General features: G+C 44.2%; 1 protein-coding gene across 3 annotated transcripts in view; it reads right to left on the reverse strand.

Moving 5' to 3' along the window:
* Window positions 1-26,688, reverse strand: part of LOC126077257 (sodium-dependent phosphate transport protein 2B-like) — a 37,531-nt gene that overhangs the window by 5,632 nt on the left and 5,211 nt on the right. Inside the window, exons 2-13 of one of the 3 annotated variants that reach the window (XM_049886413.1) lie at window positions 26,563-26,639; window positions 20,019-20,133; window positions 19,791-19,925; window positions 17,001-17,129; window positions 15,200-15,343; window positions 12,969-13,080; window positions 10,466-10,661; window positions 7,971-8,066; window positions 7,032-7,152; window positions 1,639-1,806; window positions 527-643; window positions 296-420 (exon numbers count right to left, since the gene is read on the reverse strand). In XM_049886413.1, coding sequence (XP_049742370.1) covers window positions 296-420; window positions 527-643; window positions 1,639-1,806; window positions 7,032-7,152; window positions 7,971-8,066; window positions 10,466-10,661; window positions 12,969-13,080; window positions 15,200-15,343; window positions 17,001-17,129; window positions 19,791-19,925; window positions 20,019-20,130 — 1,455 coding nt within the window. In that variant the 5' untranslated portion in view covers window positions 20,131-20,133; window positions 26,563-26,639. The remainder of the gene's footprint in view (window positions 1-295; window positions 421-526; window positions 644-1,638; window positions 1,807-7,031; window positions 7,153-7,970; window positions 8,067-10,465; window positions 10,662-12,968; window positions 13,081-15,199; window positions 15,344-17,000; window positions 17,130-19,790; window positions 19,926-20,018; window positions 20,134-26,562; window positions 26,640-26,688) is intronic. The other 2 variants (XM_049886412.1, XM_049886414.1) reach the window with 2 other exon arrangements.

The following is a 26,688-nucleotide window of genomic DNA, read 5'->3' on the forward strand; positions in this document are numbered from 1 at the left end:
TAAACACTCTTTTCTGTCTCTCTATCAAGTGGTCATTCAACCCTTGTTTAAGCCACTGCCAATGATGGGAGTCTTGCTACCTCCCCAAGGGGAATAGCTCTGATCGTTCTAAGATTGAGCTCCTGGACTTTACTCCCTGTGGCTTCTCTTCCACACCTTAGTTCCACCTTTTGAACCTAGCAGACAAAAGCCTTATTCTTCTTAGAAACCATCAGCTTGCAAGATCAAGGGGTGTAGCTACATGATTATATCCTCCAAATCCCACAAAACCCTTGCCCATGTAGTATGTCTTTACCTGGAGTGAACTCTTCAAGGTATTGCCTGGGCTGGCTAAGGCAGCCAGGATGGAAGTGGTGGTGGTGCCAATGTTGGAGCCCAGTGTGAGTGGGTATGCCCTCTCAATGGTTATCACACCAATGCCTGGGGAAAAAAACACAAAGACCATAGCATCAGCTCCAGGGGATGATGGGAGATGGCAATGGCAGCCAGAGGGAGAAGCCAGGGGAAGAGAAAGTGGGAAACTCACCAATCAGCGGGGTCATGGCAGACGTGAACACAGAGCTGCTCTGCACAATGAAGGTCATTCCCGCCCCCACAAGGATGGCCAGGTAGCCAGTCAACCAGGCAAAGGGAAAGGGGAAATCTGGAAGACAGAAGGCACAGGATGGAGGGTGGGCTGACTACTCTGGAGGAGCCCAGGCCAGGGGCTGGGCTAGTGGTCTAGGTTATGCAGATGCCTCCCCACCCCACACCATGGTCTGAGAGTGCACAGCTTCATTCCCCGCTGCCTTTCATCCTGCATTTTCACTATGTGGGTGTGGTGTTATGTGGGGAAGACAAAAACACATTTGTTGGAGGTCAGAGGTTAGAAATGCTGCACCCACCCAAATACCCTCCCACAAAGCACTCAAAGCACCTAGACTTGAAATCTCCTTCCAAGCCTGTTCTCCCCTTATTACACACTCTACACCTTTGTTTTCACCTAAAGGAGAATCAAGAACATGCAGCAGCTTGGGACAAACTAGCCTTTCACAGTGCTGGCAGAGGATTGGGCTCCCCACACTCAGGAAGCCCCCAAAGTCACCTAATTCACCCTCATGACAACCTGTAAGGCAGATTTTTTTGGCCCCATTTCATGGAGATTTCATAGGATGATGATGTCACTGGCTAGGACACCACACCCAGCAGGAGTTCTACTTGGCCAGTGGTATCTCATTGGCTTCCTTCAGATGTGGGTGTGTTTATCCAGGGCAGCATATTCTCCCCAAAAGTAGAAGTAAAGTTGGGATCAGGTGGACACTTGTTACCCTCTTCCTAAGGGCCCCAGTGGACCCAGGAAAGCCTGGGCATATAGAAAACCAGCCAGGAAAGAAGGCCTAATTCATGGTTCCCTGAATTTTAGCTGGCTCCGTCTCAGGACCTTGCCAACATGGGATGAACTTTGTGCCTGCTCCCCAGGTCTACATCCAAGACACCAAGGAAAATCTCAAGGGGGATTGACATCTTAGTGTCTTTAGGTTCACAGATCCAAGAGAGAAATTCCATGCAGAGTCCATTGCTCGATGGCAATCAAAAAGATTCCTGTGTGGGTGGCCAGTGACACTGGAAGGCCCAGAATAAGGGAGTCAGAATGCCTACCAGTATTGAGGGTCTTCTTGATGACAACAGCGACCTGCCCCTTGAGCACGGAGTTGAGGAGTTTTACAATCATGACCAGGCAGGCGCAGAGGACCAGCAGGGAGATTATCAGCAAGATAGCACCAATGGCAACATCTGGGAGGTTGGAATTCACAAAGATGTGCTGACCTGCAGAGACCACAGAAAAACCTTGTCAGGACACAGCCACCCATGGCCACGTGTTGCTATTTATTCCCCAACATCCATCTCTCTCATAGTAACACAAGTTGTTAGCTTGGCACATGGCAGCCCAGGATAAAAACCCCATTACCCAGCCTCCTTTACAGCTAAGTCTAGACTTGAGGCTATGTTCTGGTGATTGGAAATTCAGTGGATGTAACATGTGCACATCCGGGCAGTGCTCCTAGACAGAAGATGTGACCTGTTCTTTTTCTTCTCCCTTTCTCAACAGCAGAGATAAGATGTATAGTGGACAACACCCCAGGAATACAGAGCATCAGGAGTTTCCTATAGAAGAATCCTGATCAAAAGGGGGAAAATGTAAAACAGAATTTCAAATTCTCATAGAATCCAGACTTTCTAGAGCCATGGAGGCTAGATAAAGCCACAAAACTATTGCCCTGAGAGAACCATTAAACTTTAAACCAAAAATATCCCCTGGAGTCTTCCTAAATCCAAATAGTAGCTTAGCCTAACAAGAATGTCGCCTTGAGCATTGTGCTCTTTTAACAACTATCTATAAAATTAAAAAAATATATTTATTTATTTATTACAGGATCAAATTCACAACAGCAACGCAAAAAATTAGATATGAAACTTAGGGAGCAGTGAATTTGTGTTAATGAGGTAGGAATAACTCAGAAAAGGACAGTTGGAAAGGTTGCATAACTTGAAGAATATAATCAGTGTCAATGAATTGTCCATACAGAAATTATTGAATTGGTGTATGTTCTGCTGTGTATATTCTCTACAGCAACAAAAAATAAAATTAAAAAAAAAAGAAGGAAACTGGCTCCTAGGTTACCACAAGTTTACCATGCCAACCCTGAACTGCTTATACCTGGGTTATACGAGGGAGAAACACTTTCACCTTGTTTAAGTCAGTGTTCCAGCAGCCAAAACTGTCTTTGAAGCTGAATACTAACTCCCTATAGTAATCTCTATGAGAATACATAGAAGTGTCTATACGAAAGACACAGGATTAAGGAAAGACTCTTCATTACAGAGTAATCCTAAGGAAGGTATTTAAGCATCTATTTTATTGGTGGGCTAAGCTACTTTTCAAAATAACTCTAAAGTTGTTGTTATTGTTGTTGTTACTGTTAGGTGCCGTTAAGTTGGTTCCAACTCATAGTACAACAAAACAAAACACTACTGGGCCTTGCACCATCTTCACAATCATTGCTATGTTTGGGCCCATATTCACTGATCCTCTATTTACCAAGCATGATGTCCTTCTGCAGGAACTGGTTCCCTCTGTTAACACGTCCAAAGAACTTGAGATGAAGCCTTGCCATCCTTGCTTCTCAGGGGCACTCTGGCTGTATTGATTCCAACACAGATTTATTCATTCTTCTGCTAGTCCGTGGTGTATTCAATATTTTTCATTAACACCGTAATTCAAATGCATAAATTCTTCTTTGGTTTTCCCTCTTCATTGGCCAGCTTTCACAAGCATATGAGGCAACTGAAAATACCATGGCTTGGGCCAGGTGCACATTAGTCCTCAAAGTGACATCTTTACTTTTTAACACTTTAAAGAGGTCTTTTGCAGCAGATTTGTCTGTGCAATGTGTCTTTTGATTATTTGACTGCTGGTTCCATGGGCATTGATTGTGGATCCAAGTAAAATGAAATCCTTGATATCTTCAAACTTTTCTCTATCATGGTGTTGCTTACTGGTCTAGTTGTGTGAATTTTTGTTTTCTTTATGTTAAGGTGTAATCCACACTGAAGGATGTAGTCTTTGATCTTCATCGGTAAGTACTTCAAGTCCTCTTTGCTTTCGTCAAGCAAGGTTGTGTCATCTGCATAACGCAGGTCATTAATGAGTCTTCCTAAATCTTGATGTTATGGTCTTATTCATATAGTCCAGCTTCTTGGATTATTTCCTTAGCATACAGATTGAATAAGCATGGTGAAGTATGCAGCCCTGACACACACCTTTCCTGATTTTAAACTACGCAATATCCCCTTGTTCTGTTCAAACGACTGTCTCTTTGCCTATGTTCCAATTCCTTGTGAGCACAATTAAGGGTTCTAGAATTTCCATTCTTTGCAATGTTATCTATAATTTGTTATGATACACACAGTCTAATGCCTTTACATAGTCAATAAAACACAGGTAAACATCTTTCTGGTATTCTCTGCATTCAAGCCAAGATCGATCTGACATCAGCAATGATATCCCTTATTCCATGTCCCCTTCTGAATCTGGCTTCAATTTCTGGCAGTTCCCTGTCAATCCAAACCCTGAACCCGTTGTTGTCACTGCTGCAATCATTTTGAATTATCTTCAGCAAATTTTACTTGCATGTAGTATTAATGACACTGTTTGATGATTTTCCCAATCTTTTGGAGGACCTTTCTTTGGAATGGGCACAAATACAGATCTCTTCCAGTCAGTTGACCAGATACTTGTCTTCCAAATTTCTTGGCGTAGGCAAGTGAGCACTTCCAGTGCTGCATCCATGATGTTGAAAGGTCTCAGTTGATATTCTATCAATTCCCGGATTCTTGTTTTTCGTCAATGCCTTTAGTGCAGCTTGAACGTCTTTCTTCAATACCATCAGCTCTTGATCATATGCTACTTCCTGAAATGATTGAATGTCGACCATTTCTTTTTGGTATAGTGACTCTGTATATTCCTTCCATCCTCTTTTGATGCTTTTGCATCGTTCAGTATCCTTCACTATTGCAACTTGAGGCTTGGATTTTTTTCTTCAGTTCTTTTAGCTTGACAAATGCCGAGCATGTTCTTCGCTTTTGGTTTTCTGATTCCAGGTCTTTGTACATTTCATTATAATACTTTGTCTTCTCAAGCTGCCCTTTGGAATATTCCGTTCAGCTCTTTTACTTCATCACATCTTCTGTTGGATTTATCTACTCTACATTCAAGAGTAAGTTTCAGAGTCTCGTCGGAAATCCATTTTTGTCTTTTCTTTCTTTCCAGTCTTTTTAATGACCTTTTGCTTTCTTCATGTATGATGTCCTTGATGTCATTCCACAACTTGTCTGGTCTTTGGTCATTAGTGCTCAGTGTGTCAAATCTATTCTTGAGATGGACTCTAAATTCAGGTGGGATATACTACTTTGGCTCTGGCAGACTCATTTCCATTTTCTTAAGCTTCAATTTGAATTTGCATATCAGCAATTGGGTGGTGTAGTGGTTAAGTGCTACAGCTGCTACCCAAGAGGTCAGCAGATCAAATCCGCCAGGTGCTCCTTGGAAACTCTATGGGGCAGTTCTACTCTGTCCCGTAGGGTCGCTATGAGTCCGAATCGACTCGACGGCAGTGGGTTTGGTTTGGTTTTTGGCTGAGCAATTGATGATCTGTTCTGCGGTCATCCCCTGGCCTTGTTTTGACTGACGATACTTAGCTTCTCCATGGTCTCTTTCCACAGATGTAGTCCATCTGATTCCTGTGTATTCCATCCAGCAAGATTCACATGTACAGTTGCTGTTTATGTTGTTAAAGAAAGGCATTTCCAGTGAATAGGTCATTGGTTTTACAAAATTCTATCATGAGATCTCCAGCATTTCTATCACCAAGACTATATTTTCCAACTACTGATTGCTCTTCTTTTTTTCCAACTTTCACATTCCAATCACCAGTAATTATCAATGTATCTTGAGTGCATGTTTGATGAATTTCAGACTGCATAAGTTGGTAAAAATCTTCTATTTCTTCATCTTTCGTATTATTGGTTGGTGACTATTTGGCTAATAGTCATATTAACTGGTATTCCTGGTATGAGTGTGGGTATTATCCTGGCACAACTCAAAATGAGAAGAAACAGCTACAAATATCTATTAGTAATTGGAATAGGGAATGTGTGAAGTATGAATTTAGGAAAACTGAAAGTTGTCAAAAATGAAATTGAACACTTGAAGATTGTTATCTAGGCATTAGGGAGCTGAAATGGACTGGTACTGGCCATTTCAAAATCAGACAATCATATGGTCTACTATGCCAGGAATGACAAATTGAAGAGGAACAACACTGCATTCTTTGTCAAAAAGAACATTTCAAGGTCTATCCTGAATTACAATGCTCTCAGTGATAGGATAATATCCATATGCCTACAAGGAAGACCAGTTAATACAACTTATAACTTTAATAAAAAAAAAAACAGCATCTATTATTTATTGAGCATGTACTATGTGCCAAGCACTCACATAATCTATGCTTCACAAAACCCAACAAGGCAGCACTTTAATTATTGCCATTTTGCAGATAAGGAAACATAGGCTCGGAGAGCTTAAACTCAAGGTTACACTTCCAGAAGGTGGTGAAGCTGGGATTCAAAACCAGTGTGTATTTCTTTGATATGGTGCTTCACAATTTATAGAGATGTTTTCTCATGAGATTGGAAGACAAAGTGAGGTCCTTAAAGTCACAAAGCTAATCAGGGACAACTTCACATTCCAGCTCAGTCCTACCTCTACATCTCATGCAGTTGTTTACTTATGATATGGAGAATACTTTCAACAAAGCATTTGAGGAGCAAGGTGGGGTTGAATGAGAAAGTCAGAACAGGGTATATTGCTAATTGTAAAATCCCCTGTTTTTCAAAGTCTCTGTGTCCCCATGGTAATTCCAGCAAAACATGATTATATCAATAGATATATAGTACTGAGAATATGGGAGGCGATAAGCTCACTTGATTCTCTGGTAAATCACGCCCGAAGAATTATGTTTAATTCTGGGCACTATGTATTGGAGCCATGCTGGTGCAGTGGTTGAGAGCTACAGCTGCTAACCAAAAGGTCAGCAGTTCAAATCCACTAGCTGCTCCTTGGAAACCCTATGGGACGGTTCTACTCTGTCCTATAGGATCACTGTGAGTCAGAATCAACTCAATAGCAATAGGTATATCTTAATTAGAGAAGCAGGATCTACAAATGTGTACATAATCAGGATGGAACAGACTGTTTGCCCAAAGTTCTTCAGAGGTTGTATGGTACAGACAGCATGAACTTTGGAGCTGGCAGAAGCACCGGGCTTCAAGTCTCAGTTTTGTTCTTAACTGTGGAACCTAACTTACCTCAGTCCCTAAGCCTTACTGCCCTTCTTTCCTTCATTTACTGGGGTGCCACACAGACAAGAAACACCTGTCAGCCTCCTAGACAGCCCATCCCAGGGGCCGATGCCCTACTGAGTTCCACTCACATTTGGCGATGTTCTCAGTGTAGGTCACATTCTCCATGGTCCAGGATTGGACATCATCCGTGAAACACGGGGAAAGGGAGGTGCAGTTCTTGGGCAAGGAGACGGTGACATTCTTCTCAGTCTGGACAGCAAACATAAGAAATTGTGTGGTCCCCAACATTCTTTTTGGTGGGGAGTGGCAGGCAATGCGGGGACCAGAAGGGAGATATTATACATGTTGGCGTCCACAATGGCTTAATCCTATCTTTTGTTTTATTTTAAGGACTTGTTATTTTAATTTTTTTAAAGTACCAGTTGTCATCAGTATAAAGTGTGACTTTTGAACCTTTATAAAACGTCTCATTGAAGCTTGTTGGTCTCTGCCTGCTGCTGTTGCTGTTCCATCTTTATTAGAAAAGCTCTTGGAACAAGTGGGGACAGACAAAAGCAAACTTCATACCTACTTCCTGTATTTCTTTTCATCCTCCAGCCTTAGCACCTCTCAAAAACACACATATCTGCCCTATAAACAAGGATAAGCTATAACCCTGCTGCAAAGCAGGCTACGCAAGTTTCCCTGACAAGGATGCTGTGGGCCTTCAGAGAAGGAACACGTAGGTTTCTCGTGGAACCTTCCAGAGAGGCAAGTGAGAGAGATGCCACCATCTGCTAGCACCTGAAGGTCATGAGGATGCACTGTTTCCATGGGTCTCTCCATAAGTGGGATCAGAGGTGCAGCCAGAGGTAAGGCAGGAATATGTATCCGAGCTGTGGGATGGGGCAAAAGGGCACCTGTCTGTCCCATCTGTCTGTCCTAACCCATCAGATAATTCCTCACTGTGGAATCTCGCTGGTCAATTTCGATTTTCAGGAGCTAATTTTTTTTTTCTTCCCCCTTGCCTTTTAGTTGCCTTCCTTGAATGAATGCTTAAAGTTCAGATGCTATTCTTAGGAACTTACCACATTAGTAAAAGTCTGGCACCAAATCTTGACCAGACTCTTGTTTTGGGCTGTTTCATCCTTCATCGCAATTTGGTTGATAACTTTGTTATCCAGCTAAGGAAGGCAACAGAAAAAAGAATCAGCGCTGTCTCAGAACTGCTTTGTGCAGGAAACGCAGGAGGTTGCTGTTAGAAAGTTTCTGAGGAGTTAACAAAACTGTGAGTCCCTTCAGGGCTGCACTCCCAGGGTGGAAGTTTGCAGGTGCTTGATAAATCAATGGATGATTGTAGGATTGAAGGAACTGATTTCTAGGGAGCAGGATAGGGAGCTGGATGAGTAAGGGACAGAGCAAGGCCCAAGCTGGTGTCTTCTCCCAAAAGCAACATCCACAAAGCCTACTTTCGCTTCAGCAACATGGAAAGATCCTAGTGAGAGGCATTGGTAGTTCAGTGTAGAATTCTTGCCTTCCATGTGGGAGACCAGAATTTGATTCCCGGCCAACGCACCTCATGCGAAGCCACCCCCTGCTGTCATTGGAGGTTTGCGTGTTTTTTTATGATGCTCAACAGGTTTCAGCACAGCCTCTAGGCTATGACAGACTAGGAAGAAAGGCCTAGTAATCTATTTTGAAAATCAGCCAATAAAAACTCTGTGGATCACAATGGTCTGATCCCATTGTGCATGGGGATGTCATGAGTCTGGGGCCAACTCAACTGCAGCTAACAATGACTAGTGACAAGAGGGGTGAGATGGTCACTGGCAGCAAAGGCAGGCAGTAAACTTTCTCTTTGGCTAGTAGTGGAGTAAGTGGGTTGCTTATTTTCTCTGGAGTCCATAAAAACCTGTTGCCGTCAAGTCAATTCCAACTCATAGCAACCCTATAGGACAGAATAGAACTGCTCCCACAGAGTTTCCAAGGAGCACCTGGTGTGGTGGATTCAAACTGCCAACATTTTGGTTAGCAGCTATAGCACGTAACCACTATGCCATCAGAGTTTCCATAGGTGGTGCAAACTATTAACCCTTTCAAGGTCTAATTATTTTCTCCTTTATTTATTTATTTATTTTTGATACCATGTGTTTTCACTAATGGAAGCATGCTGAGTCATGGAGTGTGTTTAAATTTTTGGTTGGTAATATGGATTTTGAGAAGTATTACTGGTACTACCTGGTTACCACAGAACTTTTTAAGGTTCCCCAATCTGATTGCCTTTCTGTACCACCAGACCTTGGTTGCCAATGTTTGTTGTAGCGCCTCCCATTAGGTTACAGGGGAACTTATGTGTTTTCAAATATGACACACAAAAACAAAACAAAAGCTACTGGGGCTCCCTAACTGTCACACCAAATCAAACCAAACCCACTGCTGTGGAGTCGATTCTGACTCATAGCGACCCTGTAGGACAGAGTGGAGCTGCCCCGTCAGCTGCCCCAAGGTTGTAATCTTTACTGAAGCAGTCTGCCACATCTTTATGCTGCAGAGCAGCTGGTAGGTTCAAACCACCAGCCCTTCAGTTAGCAGTCAAGCGTTTGACCACTGCACCACAGAAAACCATAAGTATGCTTATAAGGCCTATCTAGAGGTACGAAAGCCAAAAGAGATAAAATTTTCACCCAATCACACTTCCTGGTTGCACTACCTTAGACTCCAGCTCTTTTGCTTCAACTAACATTTCTTTCACCTTTTGCCATTATACAAGTCCCCATTTAAAACAAACAAATGAAAGAACCCGTTGCCGTTGAGTTGATTCTGACACATAGTGACCCTATAGGACAGAATAGAACTGCCCCATAGGGTTTCCAAGGAACAGCTAGTGGATTCGAACTGCCAACCTTTTGGTTAGCAGCCGAACACTTAACCACTGCACCCCCGGGGCTCCCAAGTCCCCACTGGAGGGCAGGAAATACAGTGGTAAAAGTATACTGTCAAAGAAACTGAGAGCTGGAAAAAGTGGGTGGTACACCACATATACCATGGTCAACGAAAATTAATGGACTCATCTGGAGGTTTGAGTCCACCCAGACGTGCCTCAAAGACAGGTCTAGCAATCTACTTTTGAAAAATCAGCCATTGAGAATCCTATGGAGCACAATGCTAGTCTGACACACATGAAGTTGCCATGAGTTGGAATTGTCCCAAGGGCAACTATTTGCTTCCCTGCCCCCGCCCCTACCATTCTCTCTGAGTCAGTGAAAGTAAGCCCACTGGTACTGAGAATAGAAGTGCGAATATCGCAGCACCAGAGTATCCCCAGATATCCAATGGGAAGTCCTTGAGTCTCTTAAGGAATATATCCCCTCCCTCAAAATAAAGATGACACAGGTGTTGAAGTCAAGGAAACAGGAAAGGCCAATTACTCTCTCAGGTGTTCCTAAAGCCCCACCTTCCTTGGCTTGTTCCAGAGGTAGTCAAGAGCTGTGTTTACAGACTCACCCACTCTTTACCATGTCCGTCCGGCTGGTTGGGGTGGGGGCAGTTAGAGTCTTCTCCTCTCTGAAGGAAGCCGGCTTACCTGGATAATGAGCTTTGTGAAGGGATCTGTGATGACTTTCAGAAGTTCTGGGGCATCTTCGCCATTCTGGAACTGGAAGCTGTCCACCACAAGGTTGGTCAGGATCTCCAGGTAATGGGAGGCAGCCTCCAGGGGCAAGAGCACGAACACGGACAGCCAGTTGAAGAAGTCGTGGACAGTGGCCCCCGCAAAAGCCCTACACGAGGAGAATACCACCAAGCCAGATTAGTCAGTAAGCAAGTGGACACGATCTAGGGAGGTCATTATTTGTAGCACCTGCTACCATCTGCTAGGGGTCCCATATCTATATACATGTGTAAAATCTCATTTTCAGTCTTACGGTGATCCCAAAATGGGTGGTACTAATATCCCCATTCAACAGATGAGGAAACCGAGGGCTGGCAAGCCCAGGGGACATGAAGACCATTGCATGGGCTCTGGGCCCAGGACCCTTGTCTCCACTCCTAGGCAGAGCTTTTCCTATCAGATCGGAGAGCACTCGGCTGGGAGCCTTCTATGCTTAGAGGAGACATGTTCTCTTACAGCTGTTTCAAAGAATTACATCAAGACCATTTGTGAATCACACACATTGAATGTAGACAACCTTCCTTTGGAAATGTGGGAACCTGTACAATGGTAACCACAGAAATCCTCTACACAAGAGAATTCTTAGCTTTAAAGAAAGAATTGAAGGTCATGGCTCTTTTGGAGAATCTCATGAAACACATGAACAGTCTCCACGAACAGCCTTCACAGGATACAAGACTCATGTGTACCACTCTCTGTGTCTATCTGAGCAGGATCACAGATCCCCCTGAATTCTACCCCATTCATGCCCAGGTTAAGAGACTCTGATCTAGATTTTTTCTTCAATGAAAAATTTCCTTTAAAAAACATCTGCATATCAAAAAAAAACTTCCCAAACAGTAAGTACAAACTTGACAATTGACATGAACAGTAGAGGCAACAGCTAATAACCATGGGAAAAAAAAATATGAAGGGGGAATAAATGCTGAGCTTCACTAGTCATCAAAGAAATTACAAGGGCAAATTTTCACCTATCACGTTAGCAAAGATTTTTTTTTTTAAATAACTTTTTGTTGCTGGAGAGGGTGATTTAAGGGAGGGGCATTCACACACTGCTGGTGTGTGTAAAGGGATACAAATATTTTACGGTAATTTGGTAAAATATTTTAAGAACCATAGAGATGTTTGAGATAGTATGATTCTAAGAATTTATCTAAGGAAATAGTCCAGGAAAGAAAGAAAAAGCACATCACCAAAGATGTTATTGAAAACAATCTATTTAAATATCTCCAAACAGGACCTAGCTAAGTCAAGCATGTTCCTATATATCAGTAATCTTGGTAGGTATCATGTTTTCACATTTCGTAATTCGTAAGTAAATGTTACCCTGAGTAAAAAATTGGTGAAACGGTGGAAGGAATCCAAGATCTGGAGTAAGAAGACCTGGAGTGAGTCTGAGCTATGCCCTGCAGTGAAGTCACATAGCCTCTTTGAACCTCAGTTTCCACATTCACAAAATGAGCATAGAAATTGTTGACGTGGATGTCCTGCCGTGTATGTTTTCAACAACGATAACAAATAAATTATTTTTAAAAATGGGCAGAGAAATGCCGACCCTGCCTCACACTTCAGCAGGGACCGAGGAGGTTCCCAAGGCTCTGGGGAAATGAGGACATCTCTGAGGACATCCACTGTCTTGGACCAATCTACACAAAGGATGACATTTGTAGTTTCCCCAACCCACCCGCTTTAATGCCGTCTGCCTGGCCCACACAGTGACAGCATCACCTAGGCAAGCTGCAAATATCCTCAGTCTGCCTTGCTCATTGTTCTTTATATGTATTTTAATGAACTTTGATAAAAGCCCATTATCATCAAAGAGGCCAAAAAAATGTGCTTAATTTCCACATTAACCTTTTTGGAAGAAATAAGCTCCCTTTGCCTGTATTCAAACCACTCCCATTTTTACATCTTATGAAGCCACAAAAGCTGTATTTTGCCTTGTACTGGTATGTAAGTGAAGAGCAAAGAAAAAGTGGCAAGGGTTGAGCTGGCCAAAAATGGAAGCTAGAGGAGGTTATAATTATTTATGACTAAGCAGGACCATAAGTCCCACCCTAACTGGGCTGCATTTAATTACACCACAAAGCAGGCAGGGTTAGAGCTAGAGCTTCTCTCTACTGAGCCCTGGCTATGCGTCAAGCACCTTGCTAAGCACATCCATACATGATCAGGTTTAATCCTCAGGGCAATACTGTTGTGACAGATACTATTATTAGCCTTGCTTTTTTTTTTTTTATTATTCAGATAAAGAAGCTGAGCCAAGGGAGTGTAATTAACTGTATGTGATCTCAACTCCCAACTACACCCCACCATGGCTACTTCTAGGAATCCCAGCAAAGGGAATACATGTTTTCATTGGCTAATATGGAACAATAGGCCTGATAGTGGCAAAGGCTGATTCGGAGCTTCCTACCTTCGGAACTCATTCCGGTCGCCTGCCTGCATGAACGCCACAATGGTGTTGGTGATGGAAGTTCCAATGTTGGCCCCCATGATGATGGGGATGGCAGCCCGCACCGTCAACACTGGTGGGTGAAAAAGAAGATGAGCAAGTTCAGGAAGGAAGGCAGTGGTGGCTCAGTGGTAGAGTTCTCACCTTCCATGTGGATGACCTGAGTTTGGGTCCCGGCCGATACACCTCATACACAGCCACCACCCATCTGTCAATGGAGGGCTCCTGTGATGCTCCACAGGCTTCAGCAAAACTTCCAAACTAAGGCTGACCAGAAAGAAAGGTCTGGCAATCTACTTCCAAGTGAAACCTTATGGATTGCAACAGTCCGATCCTGTTGTGCATAAGGTCACGATGAGTCAGGCCTAAGAACAACAAAAGTTCAGGAAAGCAGCCTGGCTGTGTTCTAGATAGCCGTGGGCCCAAGGCGAGACTGGGTTCGTTTAAGCTGGTAATCCCTGAAAGTGGCCGTTCTTAACTTATTTGAGGTTATGCACCTTGCTGTGAGTCTGATGAACTGAAAAGTTAGGGCGGCTCACCACAGAAATACGCACATGCGTCACCAAAAGAAAAAATCTGACACACAATTTTGGAGAATTCACAGATCCCCTGAACCTTTCTTTGGACCCCAGTTTAAAAATGCCTTTCTAAAATTCTCTCTCCTCCCTATTAAAGGTACAAGGCTAGATTAAAGAGACCAGGAAACAGCCAATGTTTAAGAACAAAATCAGTCTTCTATCAAAATTTTCTGACATATGGGAAGTAAAGTATTTTGAAGAAGTAACGCCTTTTTTCTCATTTGGCCCACTAGTCAATTCACTAGTGAATTAATGCACTAGTTAATTTTGGCCAAAGTGCTGGTTTTGCTTCCATTACTGGGGAAGTAGCTTTTCATTAGAGATCTGGCTAAAGATTTTCAGAAAAGACTAGGAAACAGAAGGAGAAGTTTGGGGTGATTATATTCCTATGTGGAGCCCTGGTGGTGCAGTGCTTAAGAGCTAAGGCTGCTAACCAAAAAGTTGGCAGTTGGAATCCACCAGCCACTCCCTGGAAACCCTCCGGGGCAACTCTACTCTGTCCTATAGGGTTGCTATGAGTTAGAATTGACTCGATGGCAATGTGTTTTGGTTTTATACTTCTATGTACCAGGCACCTTGCTATGTTTATATTTCATAGGCAAATGCTACCCTGAAGCAAAAGTTTGGACCCACTAGTTAGTTCACTGGTAAGTTTTGGACAATATGCTGGTTTTGCTTAGGTTATTGAGGAAATGGAAACCCTGGTGGTACAGTGATTAAGAGCTATAGCTGCTAACCAAAAGGTTGGCGCTCCTTGGAAACTCTATGGGGCAGTCCTACTCTCTCCTATAAGGTCGGTATGAGTCTGAATTGACTAGATGGCAACGGGTTTTTTTATTGAGGAAATAGCTCTTCATTAGTGACCTGGCCAAAGATTTTCAGAAAAGAGTAGGAAATTAACAAGCAGGAGTTTGGGACTCTTCCCCATGGGAGCAATCCATTACTTTACGCCACAAGAAGAGGGATCACCAAGATGTGACTCCAGTCTGAGAAGGCCTGGCTGGGGAGAGTTTAAAAACGCTAAATAATTCAAAGTGGCTGAAAATTAACCAGTGCAAACTGGTCTGCCTTAAAAGAACCTATCTCAACTTAGTTGGAGCAAACACCAGTTTGGAATGCCATCTCCTCAAGTTCTGTTGTCCCAGAGCCAATGTGTGATGTGATTAGATGTCTTTATTCTTAGTATTGACCAATGGCGTCCAATAGAAATTTCTGTGATGATGGAAAGGTTCTATGTGGCTATTAAGCATTTGAAATGTAGCTAGTGTACCTGGGGAATATTTTATATTTAATTAAAATTCAAAAATAAATAGCCATGCATGGCTAGTGACTACTGGACTAAACATGCAGTTCTACAGAATTCAGAGCTAAGTCCTCAAGTATTGGGGTCAGGCTCAATCATCAAAGCCCAATTAGAAGGCTGTCTGGGACTGAGGGTAGAGCTCATCATAGTGGGAGAAAATAGGAAAATAATGGTAACAAGGTCTAGATATACATTAAGAGCCTTTCCACCCTTTCCAGTGGACAGGTAAATGTCTGAAACATGGGTTCGCAGCTTTTAGAAACATGGTGCACAGCTCTTAGAAACATGGGCTCATGGGTCCCCAGACTCACGTGAGGAGGCCACCATGCTGACGATGATGGATGAGGAGGTGCTGGAGCTCTGCACCAAGACGGTCACCAGCACCCCGATCACCAGCCCTGCCACAGGGTTGGACAGGATAGCGTTGTCACTGAAGAACTGTCCAGCCACCTTTCCTGATAAACAAATCCACAACCACATGACAGTTGGTTCAGTAGTAGCTGGGTCAACAGAAGTCTTCATCTAAGGTCACCTGGCCATGAGGTTTGAAAGCCCAGTTTCCAGCCCCATGAATCTTCCTTCCATGCTTTTTCCCAGCTGCCCAGCTGCCACAAGAGACCAAGCCTGCTGGCTGTCCCTCACATGCCCTCCCATCTCCATCTCTGACCTAGCTCCCTACCATTCATCTTGTTCTTCACACTACCTTCTCCCATTCTTCAACCAGAGGGTTTGAACTCCCTCAGAAAGCTCTTCTCTAGCCTTCTCTGATCATGGACCTGGCATCAATTGGTTTGAGGGATGCCAGTGAGCCTCCTGACTCCCTAATTCTTCTTCTAGGTCTCTGCAATGCAGTCCCAATTCAGAAGAAGATTCATCTTCCAGGAGTGAATCTGAGTGAATCTTCTCATCTTTTCCATCCATCCCCAGCCCCAGCCAGCCTAAGTTCATAAAAAAAAAAAATCAAACCTCTTGCTGTCAAGTTGATTCTGACTCATAGCAACCCTACAGGACAGAGTAGAACTGTCCCATAGTGTTTCCACGAAGCAGCTGGTGGATTTGAACTGCCAACCTTTTGGTTGGCAGCTGAGCACTTAACCACTGTACCACAAGGGCTTCAAATTCATAATAGAAGCCTGTTTTTTCAAAACTTCAAGGTACCTCTAAGATTATCCAGTCAATTCCTCTGGTTTTATAAAGAAAACTGAGGTACAGAGAAGTAGTGTGACTTCCCTGAGATTACACAGTTACTCCAGGGCACAGTGAAGACCCTCACTAATGCTGCATTGGATCAGGGGGACCAGAAGTGGTGGCTTCCCTTCTCCTGTTCTCCAACAAGCACCCCCCTCCCCAATTTCTCCAGGTCACAAAGAAGAGATGAACAAAGAGGTACAGACACGGTATCTGTACCTTTGGTGTCTCCTGGAACTGAGTTTGAATTCTGCTGTGAACTTTGGGAATAATTACTGATCTTCCTGAGCCTCAGTCTTCTCCTTTGTAAATGCAAAGTGCTTTGGGGAGGAATAAACTATGCCCTTGAAAATGCCTGCACCTGGTAGGCTCTCAATGTACCATTGGAAGTACAAACATTACCACACACAAGGCAACTTCACCCTCAGAGCTCCCATTACACCACCTGGCTATACTCAGTCTTAGATGTTTAGACAACTGCAATGGTTGTAGATTCCCCCAGACCGAGGAACCCTATCCTTCCCCCAGCAAAAGCCCGGTTGTAGCCTAAGAGCGCAACGATTATCCTATAATTCCCTCGGATAGGGAGGCCCAAAGATATCATAGATCCCTCAAATGGAAAGTTCACATGCAAACAGCTTCCTGCCTGGGGCTTGTGGACAGACATGGGTCAGTCAGGGTCAAGGATTCATTGGCTTGGCACTGGCTCCAGACCTGGCTCCTGCCTAAGCTACCTTGGCAAGTTATAGCCCCTTTAGGGTCCTCAGTTTCCACTTCTGTAAAATGGGGGCATAGACTTTGCAAGATCAACTCTTAAGTGGCTTCTATTCCAAAACCATTCCAGCATCTTGCAGCTTGAGCAGGCTTGCTGAGTTGTTCCGTCTGAACCCAATTCAATTAGACACCTCCCACATCCATCCATACCTCCAACCAGCTGAAAGGCACTGCTGAGAATATCCAAGGAGCACACGAACAGGTAGAGAAATCCCAGAAGTAAAATGAATTTCCCAATCCCTTGGAATATACATAGAATCTTTCCTTTGGCGTCTCTCTCTGGGGGTTAAAAAAAAAAAAGGGGGGGGCATGAAGGCTTTTAGTGTCTGAAATACTGAGACGTTTAGCAATGAGCTCAGAACACCCTGCCTCCCCTCCTGTGGACAGCCAGTCAGGTGGAGCGGTGAGCTCTTGGGTGTAGGAAGGCCAACAGATCCAATGTATCCATGGCTACAATTTTCAAAGCAGCCACCACTGTAGTCCATTTAGCTAACCCCCTGGTGAAGTGGCTCCAAAGGATTTGCATTTGGGAGGAGGTGTTCAGTCTGGGACACAGACAGGCAAATCAAGCTCCAGACCCAGCTGAGCCACACTATTGCTGAGTGAGGCAGGTAAGAACACTTGTTACCTGCTAAATGCTGGATTAGGGATAATAGCAGAGCATTTTCTAGAATGTGGCTTCATGACAGAAATCTTGGAGGGCCTTTGGGCCCTGGTCCCTCTCTGGGGTGCTCTGTCCTTGACTGCTATTTTCTCCAGTCACTTTTAAAGACCTGCATGGTCCTCACCTCTTCCTGCCTCCTTCAGCATCCCCCATCTTTTCTCTCTAGGCCTTGCCTCAATATCTCCTCTTCCTGATTAGGAAGTGAGAGTAGGAGAGGTGAGATCCCTCCTATCGCAGCTGCCCTGCCCCCCCCAGCTCTCCTCCTTCCCAGCCCAGTTCTCCTCCTTCTCAGCTCCCCTCCTTCCTAACTCCAGCCTCCCTTCCCTCCCAGCTCCACAGACAAACCTTACACCCTGCACCTGGAAAAGAAATGCAGTTTTACCTGCACCCCAGCTATTCTGGCTGCACATTCGCCTGTCTAATTGTATCTTTATCTGTCCACTCCAAAGAAAGGTATGCCAACTGAATGTGGACATTATAGAACAATATCATTAATATCACATGCAAGTAAAAGTTTGCTGACGATCATTCAAAAGTGGCTACAGCAGTATATCAACAGGGAACTGCCAGAAATTCAAGCCAGATTCAGAAGAGGACTTGGAAGGAAGGATATCATTACTGATGTCAGATACATCTTGGCTGAAAGAAGAGAATACAAGGAAGATGCAAAGGCATTCAACTGTGTGGATCATAACAAATTATGGATAACATTTCAAAGAATGAGAATTTCCGAACACTTACTTGTGCTCATGCAAAACCTGTACATAGACCATGAGGCAATCATTCAAACAGAACAAGGGTATACTGTGTGGTTTAAAATTAGGGAAGATGTGCGTCAGGGTTGTATTCTATCACCATACTTAATCTGTACGCTAAGCAAATAATCAGAGAAGCTGGACTATATGAAGAGGACCATTACATCGGGATTTAGGAAGACTCTTTAACAACCTGCATTATGCAGATGACACAACCTTGCTTGCTGAAAGTGAAGAGGACTTGAAGCACTTACTATGAAGACCAGAGGCTACAGCCTTCAGTATGAATTACACCTCAACATAAAGAAAACAAAAATCCTCACGACTGGACCAGTAAGCAACATCATGATAAATGGAGAAACGACTGATGTTGTCAAGAATTTCATTTTACTTGGATCAACAATCAATGCCCCTGAAGCAGCAGTCAAGAAATCAAATGATGGATTGCATTAGACAAATCTGCTGCAAGGTGTTAAAAAACAAAGATGTCGCTTTGAAGACTAAGGCGCATCTGACTCAAGCCATGGTATTTTCAGTCGCCTCATATGCATGTGAAAGTTGGGCAATGAATAAGGAAGACCACAGAAGAATTGATGCCTTTGAATTATAATGTCGGCGAATAATATTGAATATATAATGGACTGCTGGAAGAACAAACAAATCTGTCTTGGATGAAGTACAGCCAGAATGTTCCTTTGAAGTGAAGATGTCAAGACTTGTCTCAAATAATTTGGACATGTTATCAGGGTAGGCCACTCCCTAGAGAAGGACATCATGCTTTGTAAGGTAGAGGGTCAGCGAAAAAGAGGAAGATGCTCAACATGATGAATTTACACAGTGGCTGCAATAATAGGCTCAAACATAGCAGTGACTGTGAGGATGCGCAGGACCAGGCGGTGTTCCATTCTGTTGTAAATAAAGTCGCTATGAGTCAGAACCAACTTCATGGCACCTAACAACAATAGTAACAACTGTATCTTCCCTTGGTGCCTCCATAGGTGCCAACATACTGGTATAGGAGCCAGGAGCTACTGCAGGTTCAAGTGCCTTATAGGATGTGAGCACATGGATGAGGTGTGCTATATCCATGACGGAGGCAAAACTCTTCCAAAAGTCTCCTCTGATGCCCACCTTCAGGTGAGGAGCCCTCCGAGGAGCTCTCTGAGAGCAAAGACCTCGTCTGGTCACAGCTGTGCCCAGAGCATCTCCCACAGTACCTGAAACTTGGTTGCCAACACTATAATTCAGTGTTTGTCTTGGTTATAACAGCAGTGTCTGACACATTTGTTGCAAAACAAATTTGCTGTAGGAACAAATGCTCCCTGAACAACATGTTATGTTTTAATTCTAAACTTTAGTGACAGCCAGGCGGCAGCCCTGGCCAGGACCCTTAATCTAAGACATGAGAACAATGAAAAGGGGGAGGGCGACACACAAGAGTAAACCAGTGGTGCCAATACTTGCGATGGGCAGCAGCCCTCCCACCTTGCCCCAGCTGGAATGAGTTGGCCTTATTTTTACCTGACCACTTGATCCCCGTGTCCTTAAGTGCAGGCATGTCCCATGGGTCTACCACCTCTGACGGATCTTCAATCAGTGCCATAGTGGAATATGAAGGCAGAAGTTCCATCTTGGTTACAGGGCTTCCGGAGGCACCTGCCCAAACAAGCAACAAGACACGGGAGTCAGACCTGAATCCCCTCGGGTCCTCATAGGAGACTAGTCCTCAGCTGAATGAGCGCTACTTACTTTCAGTGGCCTCTTCACCTTTCGCAGGTGTTGTGGACTGCTGATTAGTGACCCCTTCAACGTGTTTATTGGGGTCTGGCTGGGCATTCTCCAACTCAGGCCAAGGAGCCATTGTCTGTGGATAAAAAAAGAGAGCTTAAAGAAGCCATCACCAATAGGAGGCACATGCCTAGAAGACAGTCAGGTGAAGTCCAGTTGGTGTGACACGGGAACCGCCATGATGGGGAGAACCAGTGGTAGTAATGCTACCCTTTGTGGGGAGGAGAGGAAGTGTGGGTGTCATGCTACACCTTCTAAGTTTGGAATCTTCAGTGGCACATTTTATTCCTCTTCCAACCACTCATTTAGGCTGCCAGTAAATCAGACCACTTCTTCCAGCGTGTTTCTGCTCCAGCCTCAAATATGTACAATTATTTGATCCTCCAACTTCTGCCTTGCCCTCTCTGTCTTGACTCTCTCCTTCAGTCAGAAACAGAATTCAAACACATCCATTGTCATCAGCTCATGGTATGCCAAGTCCTCGCAATCCTCCAACAGGCTGATTTTCACATCAAAGTTGGTCTGCTCATCAACCTGCCTCATCGCGAGGAAGTATAACATATAATGTGTATGTACGTTGTTATGTACATGTATAGGCCCCATTTTTTTACTCAACTGTTTGACTTTTCTTCTTTTTTCCTTCTTAGATCCACCTCTCCCTTTCACTCTTTCTTTTCATCTCTTACTTTCCTTCCAGGTTTATATCCTTGATATAAGCCTTTGGCTGGTGTCATACATTGCAAATAAATTTTTCCCAGTCTGTAGCCTGTCTGTTTTCTCTCTTAATGGTATCTTTTAATAAGTAAAAATTCTCAAAATTAAGAATTATTTTCAGCCACCTTATTTAGCGCTCTTTTTTTGTTTGTTTTGCTAACCCTTTTTTTAGGAGTCTTTGGGTGGTGTAAATGGTTAAATACTCAACCAATAGCTGAAAGGTTGTCGGTTCAACCCTGGAAAGATAGGCCTGATGATCTGCTTTCGAAAGGTCACAGGCTTGAAAACCCTGTGCAGCCGTTCTACTCCATAGCCACAATGTATAGGTATATGTTGATTTACATTTTACCTGCTTAACCTGAGTCAAAAGCATAACACCCTGGACCTGGTTCAAATCCCAGCCGTGATGCTTGCTATTCGGTCTGTATTTAGGCAAGTCACTTTATGCCTCAGAGCATCGGTTTCCCCATCTATAAAGTGGGAATAATCCTCTGTAACTTGCAGAGTTGTTATGGGATTAATGATGATACCTGGAAAGCGCCTGGCACAGAGCTATTATTATTATTACTATGCCATGCTGTCTGCATTGAAGACCCTTTGTCAGAACCATATTTGTTGCCTCCCCACCCCTCTCCTCCTTCCCCCTCCCCTTCCATTCCATTCTACTCTATTCAGACTTCTTCATGACCCACTTTTTCCGCAAAGGTTTCTCAGGTATGTGAAGAGGAAATGCAGCTCTTGACACACCTGGCCACCCACTGCTTGCAGCCCTTGTCCTTTAACACACATCAGACAATGCAGTCCAAGAGGACTGGAACAAACAATTCATAGAACAGGAAGTACAAATGGCTGAAATACTTACTTAAGAAAGAGTTCAGCCTCATTAACAACACAAGATGTGAAAATTAAAACAACCGTGAGACTTAAGTTCCAACTATTAAAATAGCAATAAAGAAAAAAACATATGCTGTGCCATGCTGGAGAACTGTGATGAGAAGAATACTACAGGAAGTTCTAAAAAATAGTTGGTAGTATGTCTACAGTGACTTGCATTTTTTGTACCCAGGAATTTCACTTCTAGGAATTAACCCAAACCAAAACTTGTTTCCATCGAGTCAATTCCGACTCATAGCGACCCTATAGGACAGAGTAGATTTTCCCCATAGATTTTCCAAGGATCACCTGGTGGATTCAAACTGCCAACCTTTGGGTTAGCAGCCGCAGCTCTTAACCACTACATCACCAGGGTTTAATTAGGGACCTAGAAATACTGTCTCTCAGAAAATCATCAGAAATACCTGCCTTGCTCCATCGGTTCACACAGGTTTCATTTCAGTTTATTAATAAGCCCCCAGCACCTCACCTGTCTCATAATGTGGTTGTTGGGTGTCGATGAGTTAATTCTTACTCATAGCAACCCTATAAGACAGAATAGAACTTCCCCATAGGGTTTCCTAGGCTGTTGTCTTTACAGGAGCAGATTTTCAGGTCCCACTCACAATAGTACCATATTTTCTAAGTAGCCAAAACCAAAAATCAAACCCAGTGCTGTTAAGTTGATTCCGACTCATAGCGACCCTATAGGACAGAGTAGAACTGCTCCATAGAGTTTCTAAGGAGTGCCTGGCGGATTCAAACTGCTGACTCTTTGGTTAGCAGCCGTAGCACTTAACCACTACGCCACAAGGGTTTCCTTTCTAAGTATCAGAGAGTCAATATTTATTACGGGAGAGTGAGTTTACCATGGGCCAGGGCATGTTAGGTACTTTACATTGAGGGGTGCTATTATTCTCCCCAATACGCAGACAAAAAAAAAAAAAAAATGAAGGCACAGAGACCAAGGTTAAGTAACTCTCAAGTGGTAGAAAGAACCTTGAATCCAGGCACATTTGAATTTAGAGCCTTCCTCCACAGGCTCCTGGGCTGGGGCCCTCCGCGTGCCTCCCAGTTTCTGAAGGCAGGCTGTTTTCTAATGCCCTATATCCGGTGCCTGTCACAGAGGTTTGAGTCCTCCCTGCAGCTCAGTGAAAAGCCTTCTTCTCAGGGCTGACAATTTAATGTAGGACAAAGCCTACTGTTCAAGGCCTGTGGGATGCATTTCCTTCCTGGGGTGTGTTGAGGGGCAGCTATAAAGCTGGGGCAGGGCAGGGGAGGTGGCACAGACCGGGGTGGTTGGGGAGGAGAAGCTGACCTGGGCTGACTCCAATCACAGCTCAAGGCCACCACGGTGGGTGAATTGGCCTAGGTTTGAAATGACGTAAACCAAAAAAAAACCAAACCTGTTGTCATTGAGTTCATTTCAACTCAGTGACCCTGCAGGACAGGGTAGAGCTGCTTCATATGCTTTCCAAGGCGTGGCTGGTGGATTCAAACTGCTGACCTTTTGGTTAGCAGCCAAATGCTTAATCACTGCACCACCAGGGCTCTGGAAATGGCACAGAAGTTTTAAAAAGGCTCATTTAGTGTGCTTTTTTTGACTACAGCTAAAATTTCTCTACCTTTCTGACTCTAATAAAGAGATCCTTAGCAATGGTATCTCGAGGAAAGAAATTTTGGGACTCTCAATTTCAGTCAGGCACTATGCTGGGTATACACATAGCATAGAGGTTCAGACTCTAGAACCACACTCAAACCCAGCTCTGCACATTGTGACCTTGGGTAAATCAGCTGACATCTCCATATCTTCATTTCCCCATCTGTAAAATGGGCTTTATAACAGTGCCTCCCTCTTTGGGTTATTAGGAAGCTTAAGTGAATTGGTTTCCTGTCACTCGTCTTAGCAGCCCTGTGAGGTAGAGTTATTCTCATTTTACAGATAAGAAAACTGAACAGGGCCTAAGCCACTTGGTCCAAGGCCGCACCACGGTTCTCTGCCTCTATGATTCTATGCTTTGCCTCAATCACCACATGACCTGGAGCCCACAAAGATACATCCTGTTGTGTGAAGTGCAGAAACACCTGAGTGACTGTGTGGCAAGAAAGAGTGAGTCACACGTCAAAGATGAGATGGTCCTGATTAAAGGCCCAATTCCAGGCACATATAGAGGCTTCCACACTCTGCTGGGGGAGGTCAGGGCCCCACTTACTGTATACAGAATCCAAAAAGGCAGAAAGGAGGCAGCACCTCCCACTCCAGGTATCTGTACAAAAAAAGTCTACCCCTCCTGTCTGCATTCCAACCTCCAGGCCTTGTATAGCCAATGCTCACAGGCCATTGATACCAGCCATCAGTTTAAATTCAACCTGACCTAAAACCAACTCATTCTTTTCGCCTTCACCTCATATGCTCCCCTCTGGGGAGCGTTCCTGTTGGTGTGATTCGTGCCATCATCCTACGAGAATCTCAAAGCCGTCCGTGAGTGCCTCCAAATCCGACCAGGCACCAGGACCTACTGATTCTACCTGGGAGCATCTCATGCCGAGGCCGTCTTTAGCTCCTGTTGCCACCTCCCTCACCTGGGCCTCAGCACCTCCTGCTGGGGCAAAGGCAGCAGCCTGTCCAACTGGTTTAGTCCCCAGTGTCTCTCCACAGGTTAACTTTCCTAATACCCAGAGGTAACCATTTGGGTGTAATCTGGCTTCCCATCTGCATAACCCACCCATCTTCTACTACCCACCGTTCCCCATCTAAGGAACCCTGGTGGTGCTGTGATTAAAGAGCTCGGCTGGCAACCAAAAGGTCAGTGGTTTGAACCCACCAGCTGCTCTTGGGAGGAAGATGTGGCAGTCTGCTTCCATAAAGATTATAGCCTTCAAAACTCTATGGGCAGTTCTACTCTGTCCTGTAGGGTTGCTACAGGGTCACTATGAATCAGAATCGAGTCCATGGTAATAGGTTTGTTTTGGGGGGGTTCCTCATTTGAGCCCACTATGAGGAAGTTCTACTCTATCCTGTAGGATCACTATGAGTCAGAATTGACACGATGGCAGTGGGTTTGGTGTTTGCATTGCTCCCCATCTGAGCTCTCTCCTCTGGTCTCACTGGCTTAATATTGGGATCCTGGACAGTCCCACCTCTGCGTTCTTGCTCAGGCAAAAAAAGAAAAAACAAACCAGTTGTCCTCGAGTCAGTTCCAACTCACGCAACCCTATGTGTTTCAGAGTAGAACGGCACTCCGTAAGGTTTTCAGTGGCTGTGACCTTTCAGAAAGAGTTCACAAGGACTTTCTTTCCAGGTGCCTTGGGTGGATTTGAACCACCAACCTTTCGGCGAGTAGCTGAGTGCTCCATTCCCCGCATAGAAGGCCCTCCTTACATCTTTCTGTCTATCCCTCAGCCTTAGCCCAGGTTCTCCCTCCTCCTGTGCCTGAGTTTTCTGGCCCTTTCTGTTCTTTCTCTTCTGTGTGCTTCTAGCATTACTGTACTACCTGTGTGTCTCACCTGGCACTCCATCACACACCACTGTAAGTAACATCTTTTAATTGCTTTCTAATAAGAACAACTACTACTTATCGAGGACCAAATGGGAATCAGCCACTGTGCTGGTGCTTGACATATGTTATTTCATTCGTTTCTTATGCAAGAAAGGCATCATGATCATTCCCAATGTGCAAAAGGGAAAACCTGGAACCCAAAGAGATTAAGCAATTTGTTCATGGTCACCCAGTAGCTGAGTGACAGAGCCAGTTTTACACCCAGGTCTACCTGTCAATGAAGTTGGGGCCCAGACCCACAACATGCTCACTTCCTACACCCCAGCAGGAAGCACTGCGAAGGAGGTGGGGAGGGAGGGGCAAGCCATGAAAGAAACATGTATCTCTTCCCGGAGCACTGATTTTACTAATATTATTGGAGAAAGCAAATGTTAAGTAATTTAACTGGCAGATGATTTATATTTGGGAAATAAGATTCACATGGAGGAAGCTCATTAGAACATGGTTTCTCAACCTTGGCACTGTTGACGTTGGACACTGGGTAATTTTTTGTTGAGGGGGGCTGGCCTGTCCATTGTAGGATATTTAGCAGCATCCCTGGCTTTACTCACTAAATGCCAGTAGTGAGCACACCCTCCAAAAAACTGTCCCCTGAAGACTGAGAACCTCTGGTCTACAGACTTCTAAGGCTTTACTGAGACTGGAGGGACCCCAGGGGTCATGGGCCCCAGACTCTTTGTAGCCCAAAATTAAAACCATTCCTAAAGCCAACTCTTCAGACAAAGATTAAACTGGACTATAAAACATAAATGGAAACCCTGGTGGTGTAGTGGTTAAGTGCTACGGCCTGCTAACCAAAGGGTTGGCAGTTCAAATCCGCCAGGTGCTCCTTGGAAACTCTATGGGGCAGTTCTACTCTGTCCTATAGGGTTGCTATAAGTTGGAATTGACTCGATGGCACTGGGTTTGGTTTTGGTTTATAAGACATAAAATGATACTGGTGAGGAGTGTGCTCCTTAGCTCAAGTAGACACATGAGACTATGTGGGCATTTCCTGTCTGGAGGTGAGATGAGAAGGCAGAGGGGGACAGAAGCTGGTTGAATGAACACGGGAAATACAGGGTGGTGAGAAGGAGTGTGCTGTCACATTGTAGGGAGAGCGAATAGCGTCATATGACAATGCATGTATAAGTTTTTGTATAAGAAACTGACTTGAATTGCTAACTTTCACTTAAAGCACAATAATGAAAAAAAAAAAGAACCTCTGGTCTAGAAGTCTAAGAGATTGGACTTCAGATGCCAGCTACTTGAGTTCAAATACTAGCTCTGCCATTTGTTGTGTGGCTTTGGGCTAGTTCCTAAGTCTCTCTAGACCTCAGTTTCCCCATATGCAAAATGGAGATAATAACAATACTTACGAAGGATTATTGTCAGGATTAAATGTGTTATGTTTCTTATAACAGTGCTTGGCCCCGCGTGATGGCCAGTTATCATCCTACAAAAACAAGCACAGGTATAGTATGGCATGGAACACAAGATTGTCA

Source organism: Elephas maximus, chromosome 5 (genome assembly GCF_024166365.1).
Source record: "Elephas maximus indicus isolate mEleMax1 chromosome 5, mEleMax1 primary haplotype, whole genome shotgun sequence".
Taxonomy (NCBI): domain Eukaryota; kingdom Metazoa; phylum Chordata; class Mammalia; order Proboscidea; family Elephantidae; genus Elephas; species Elephas maximus.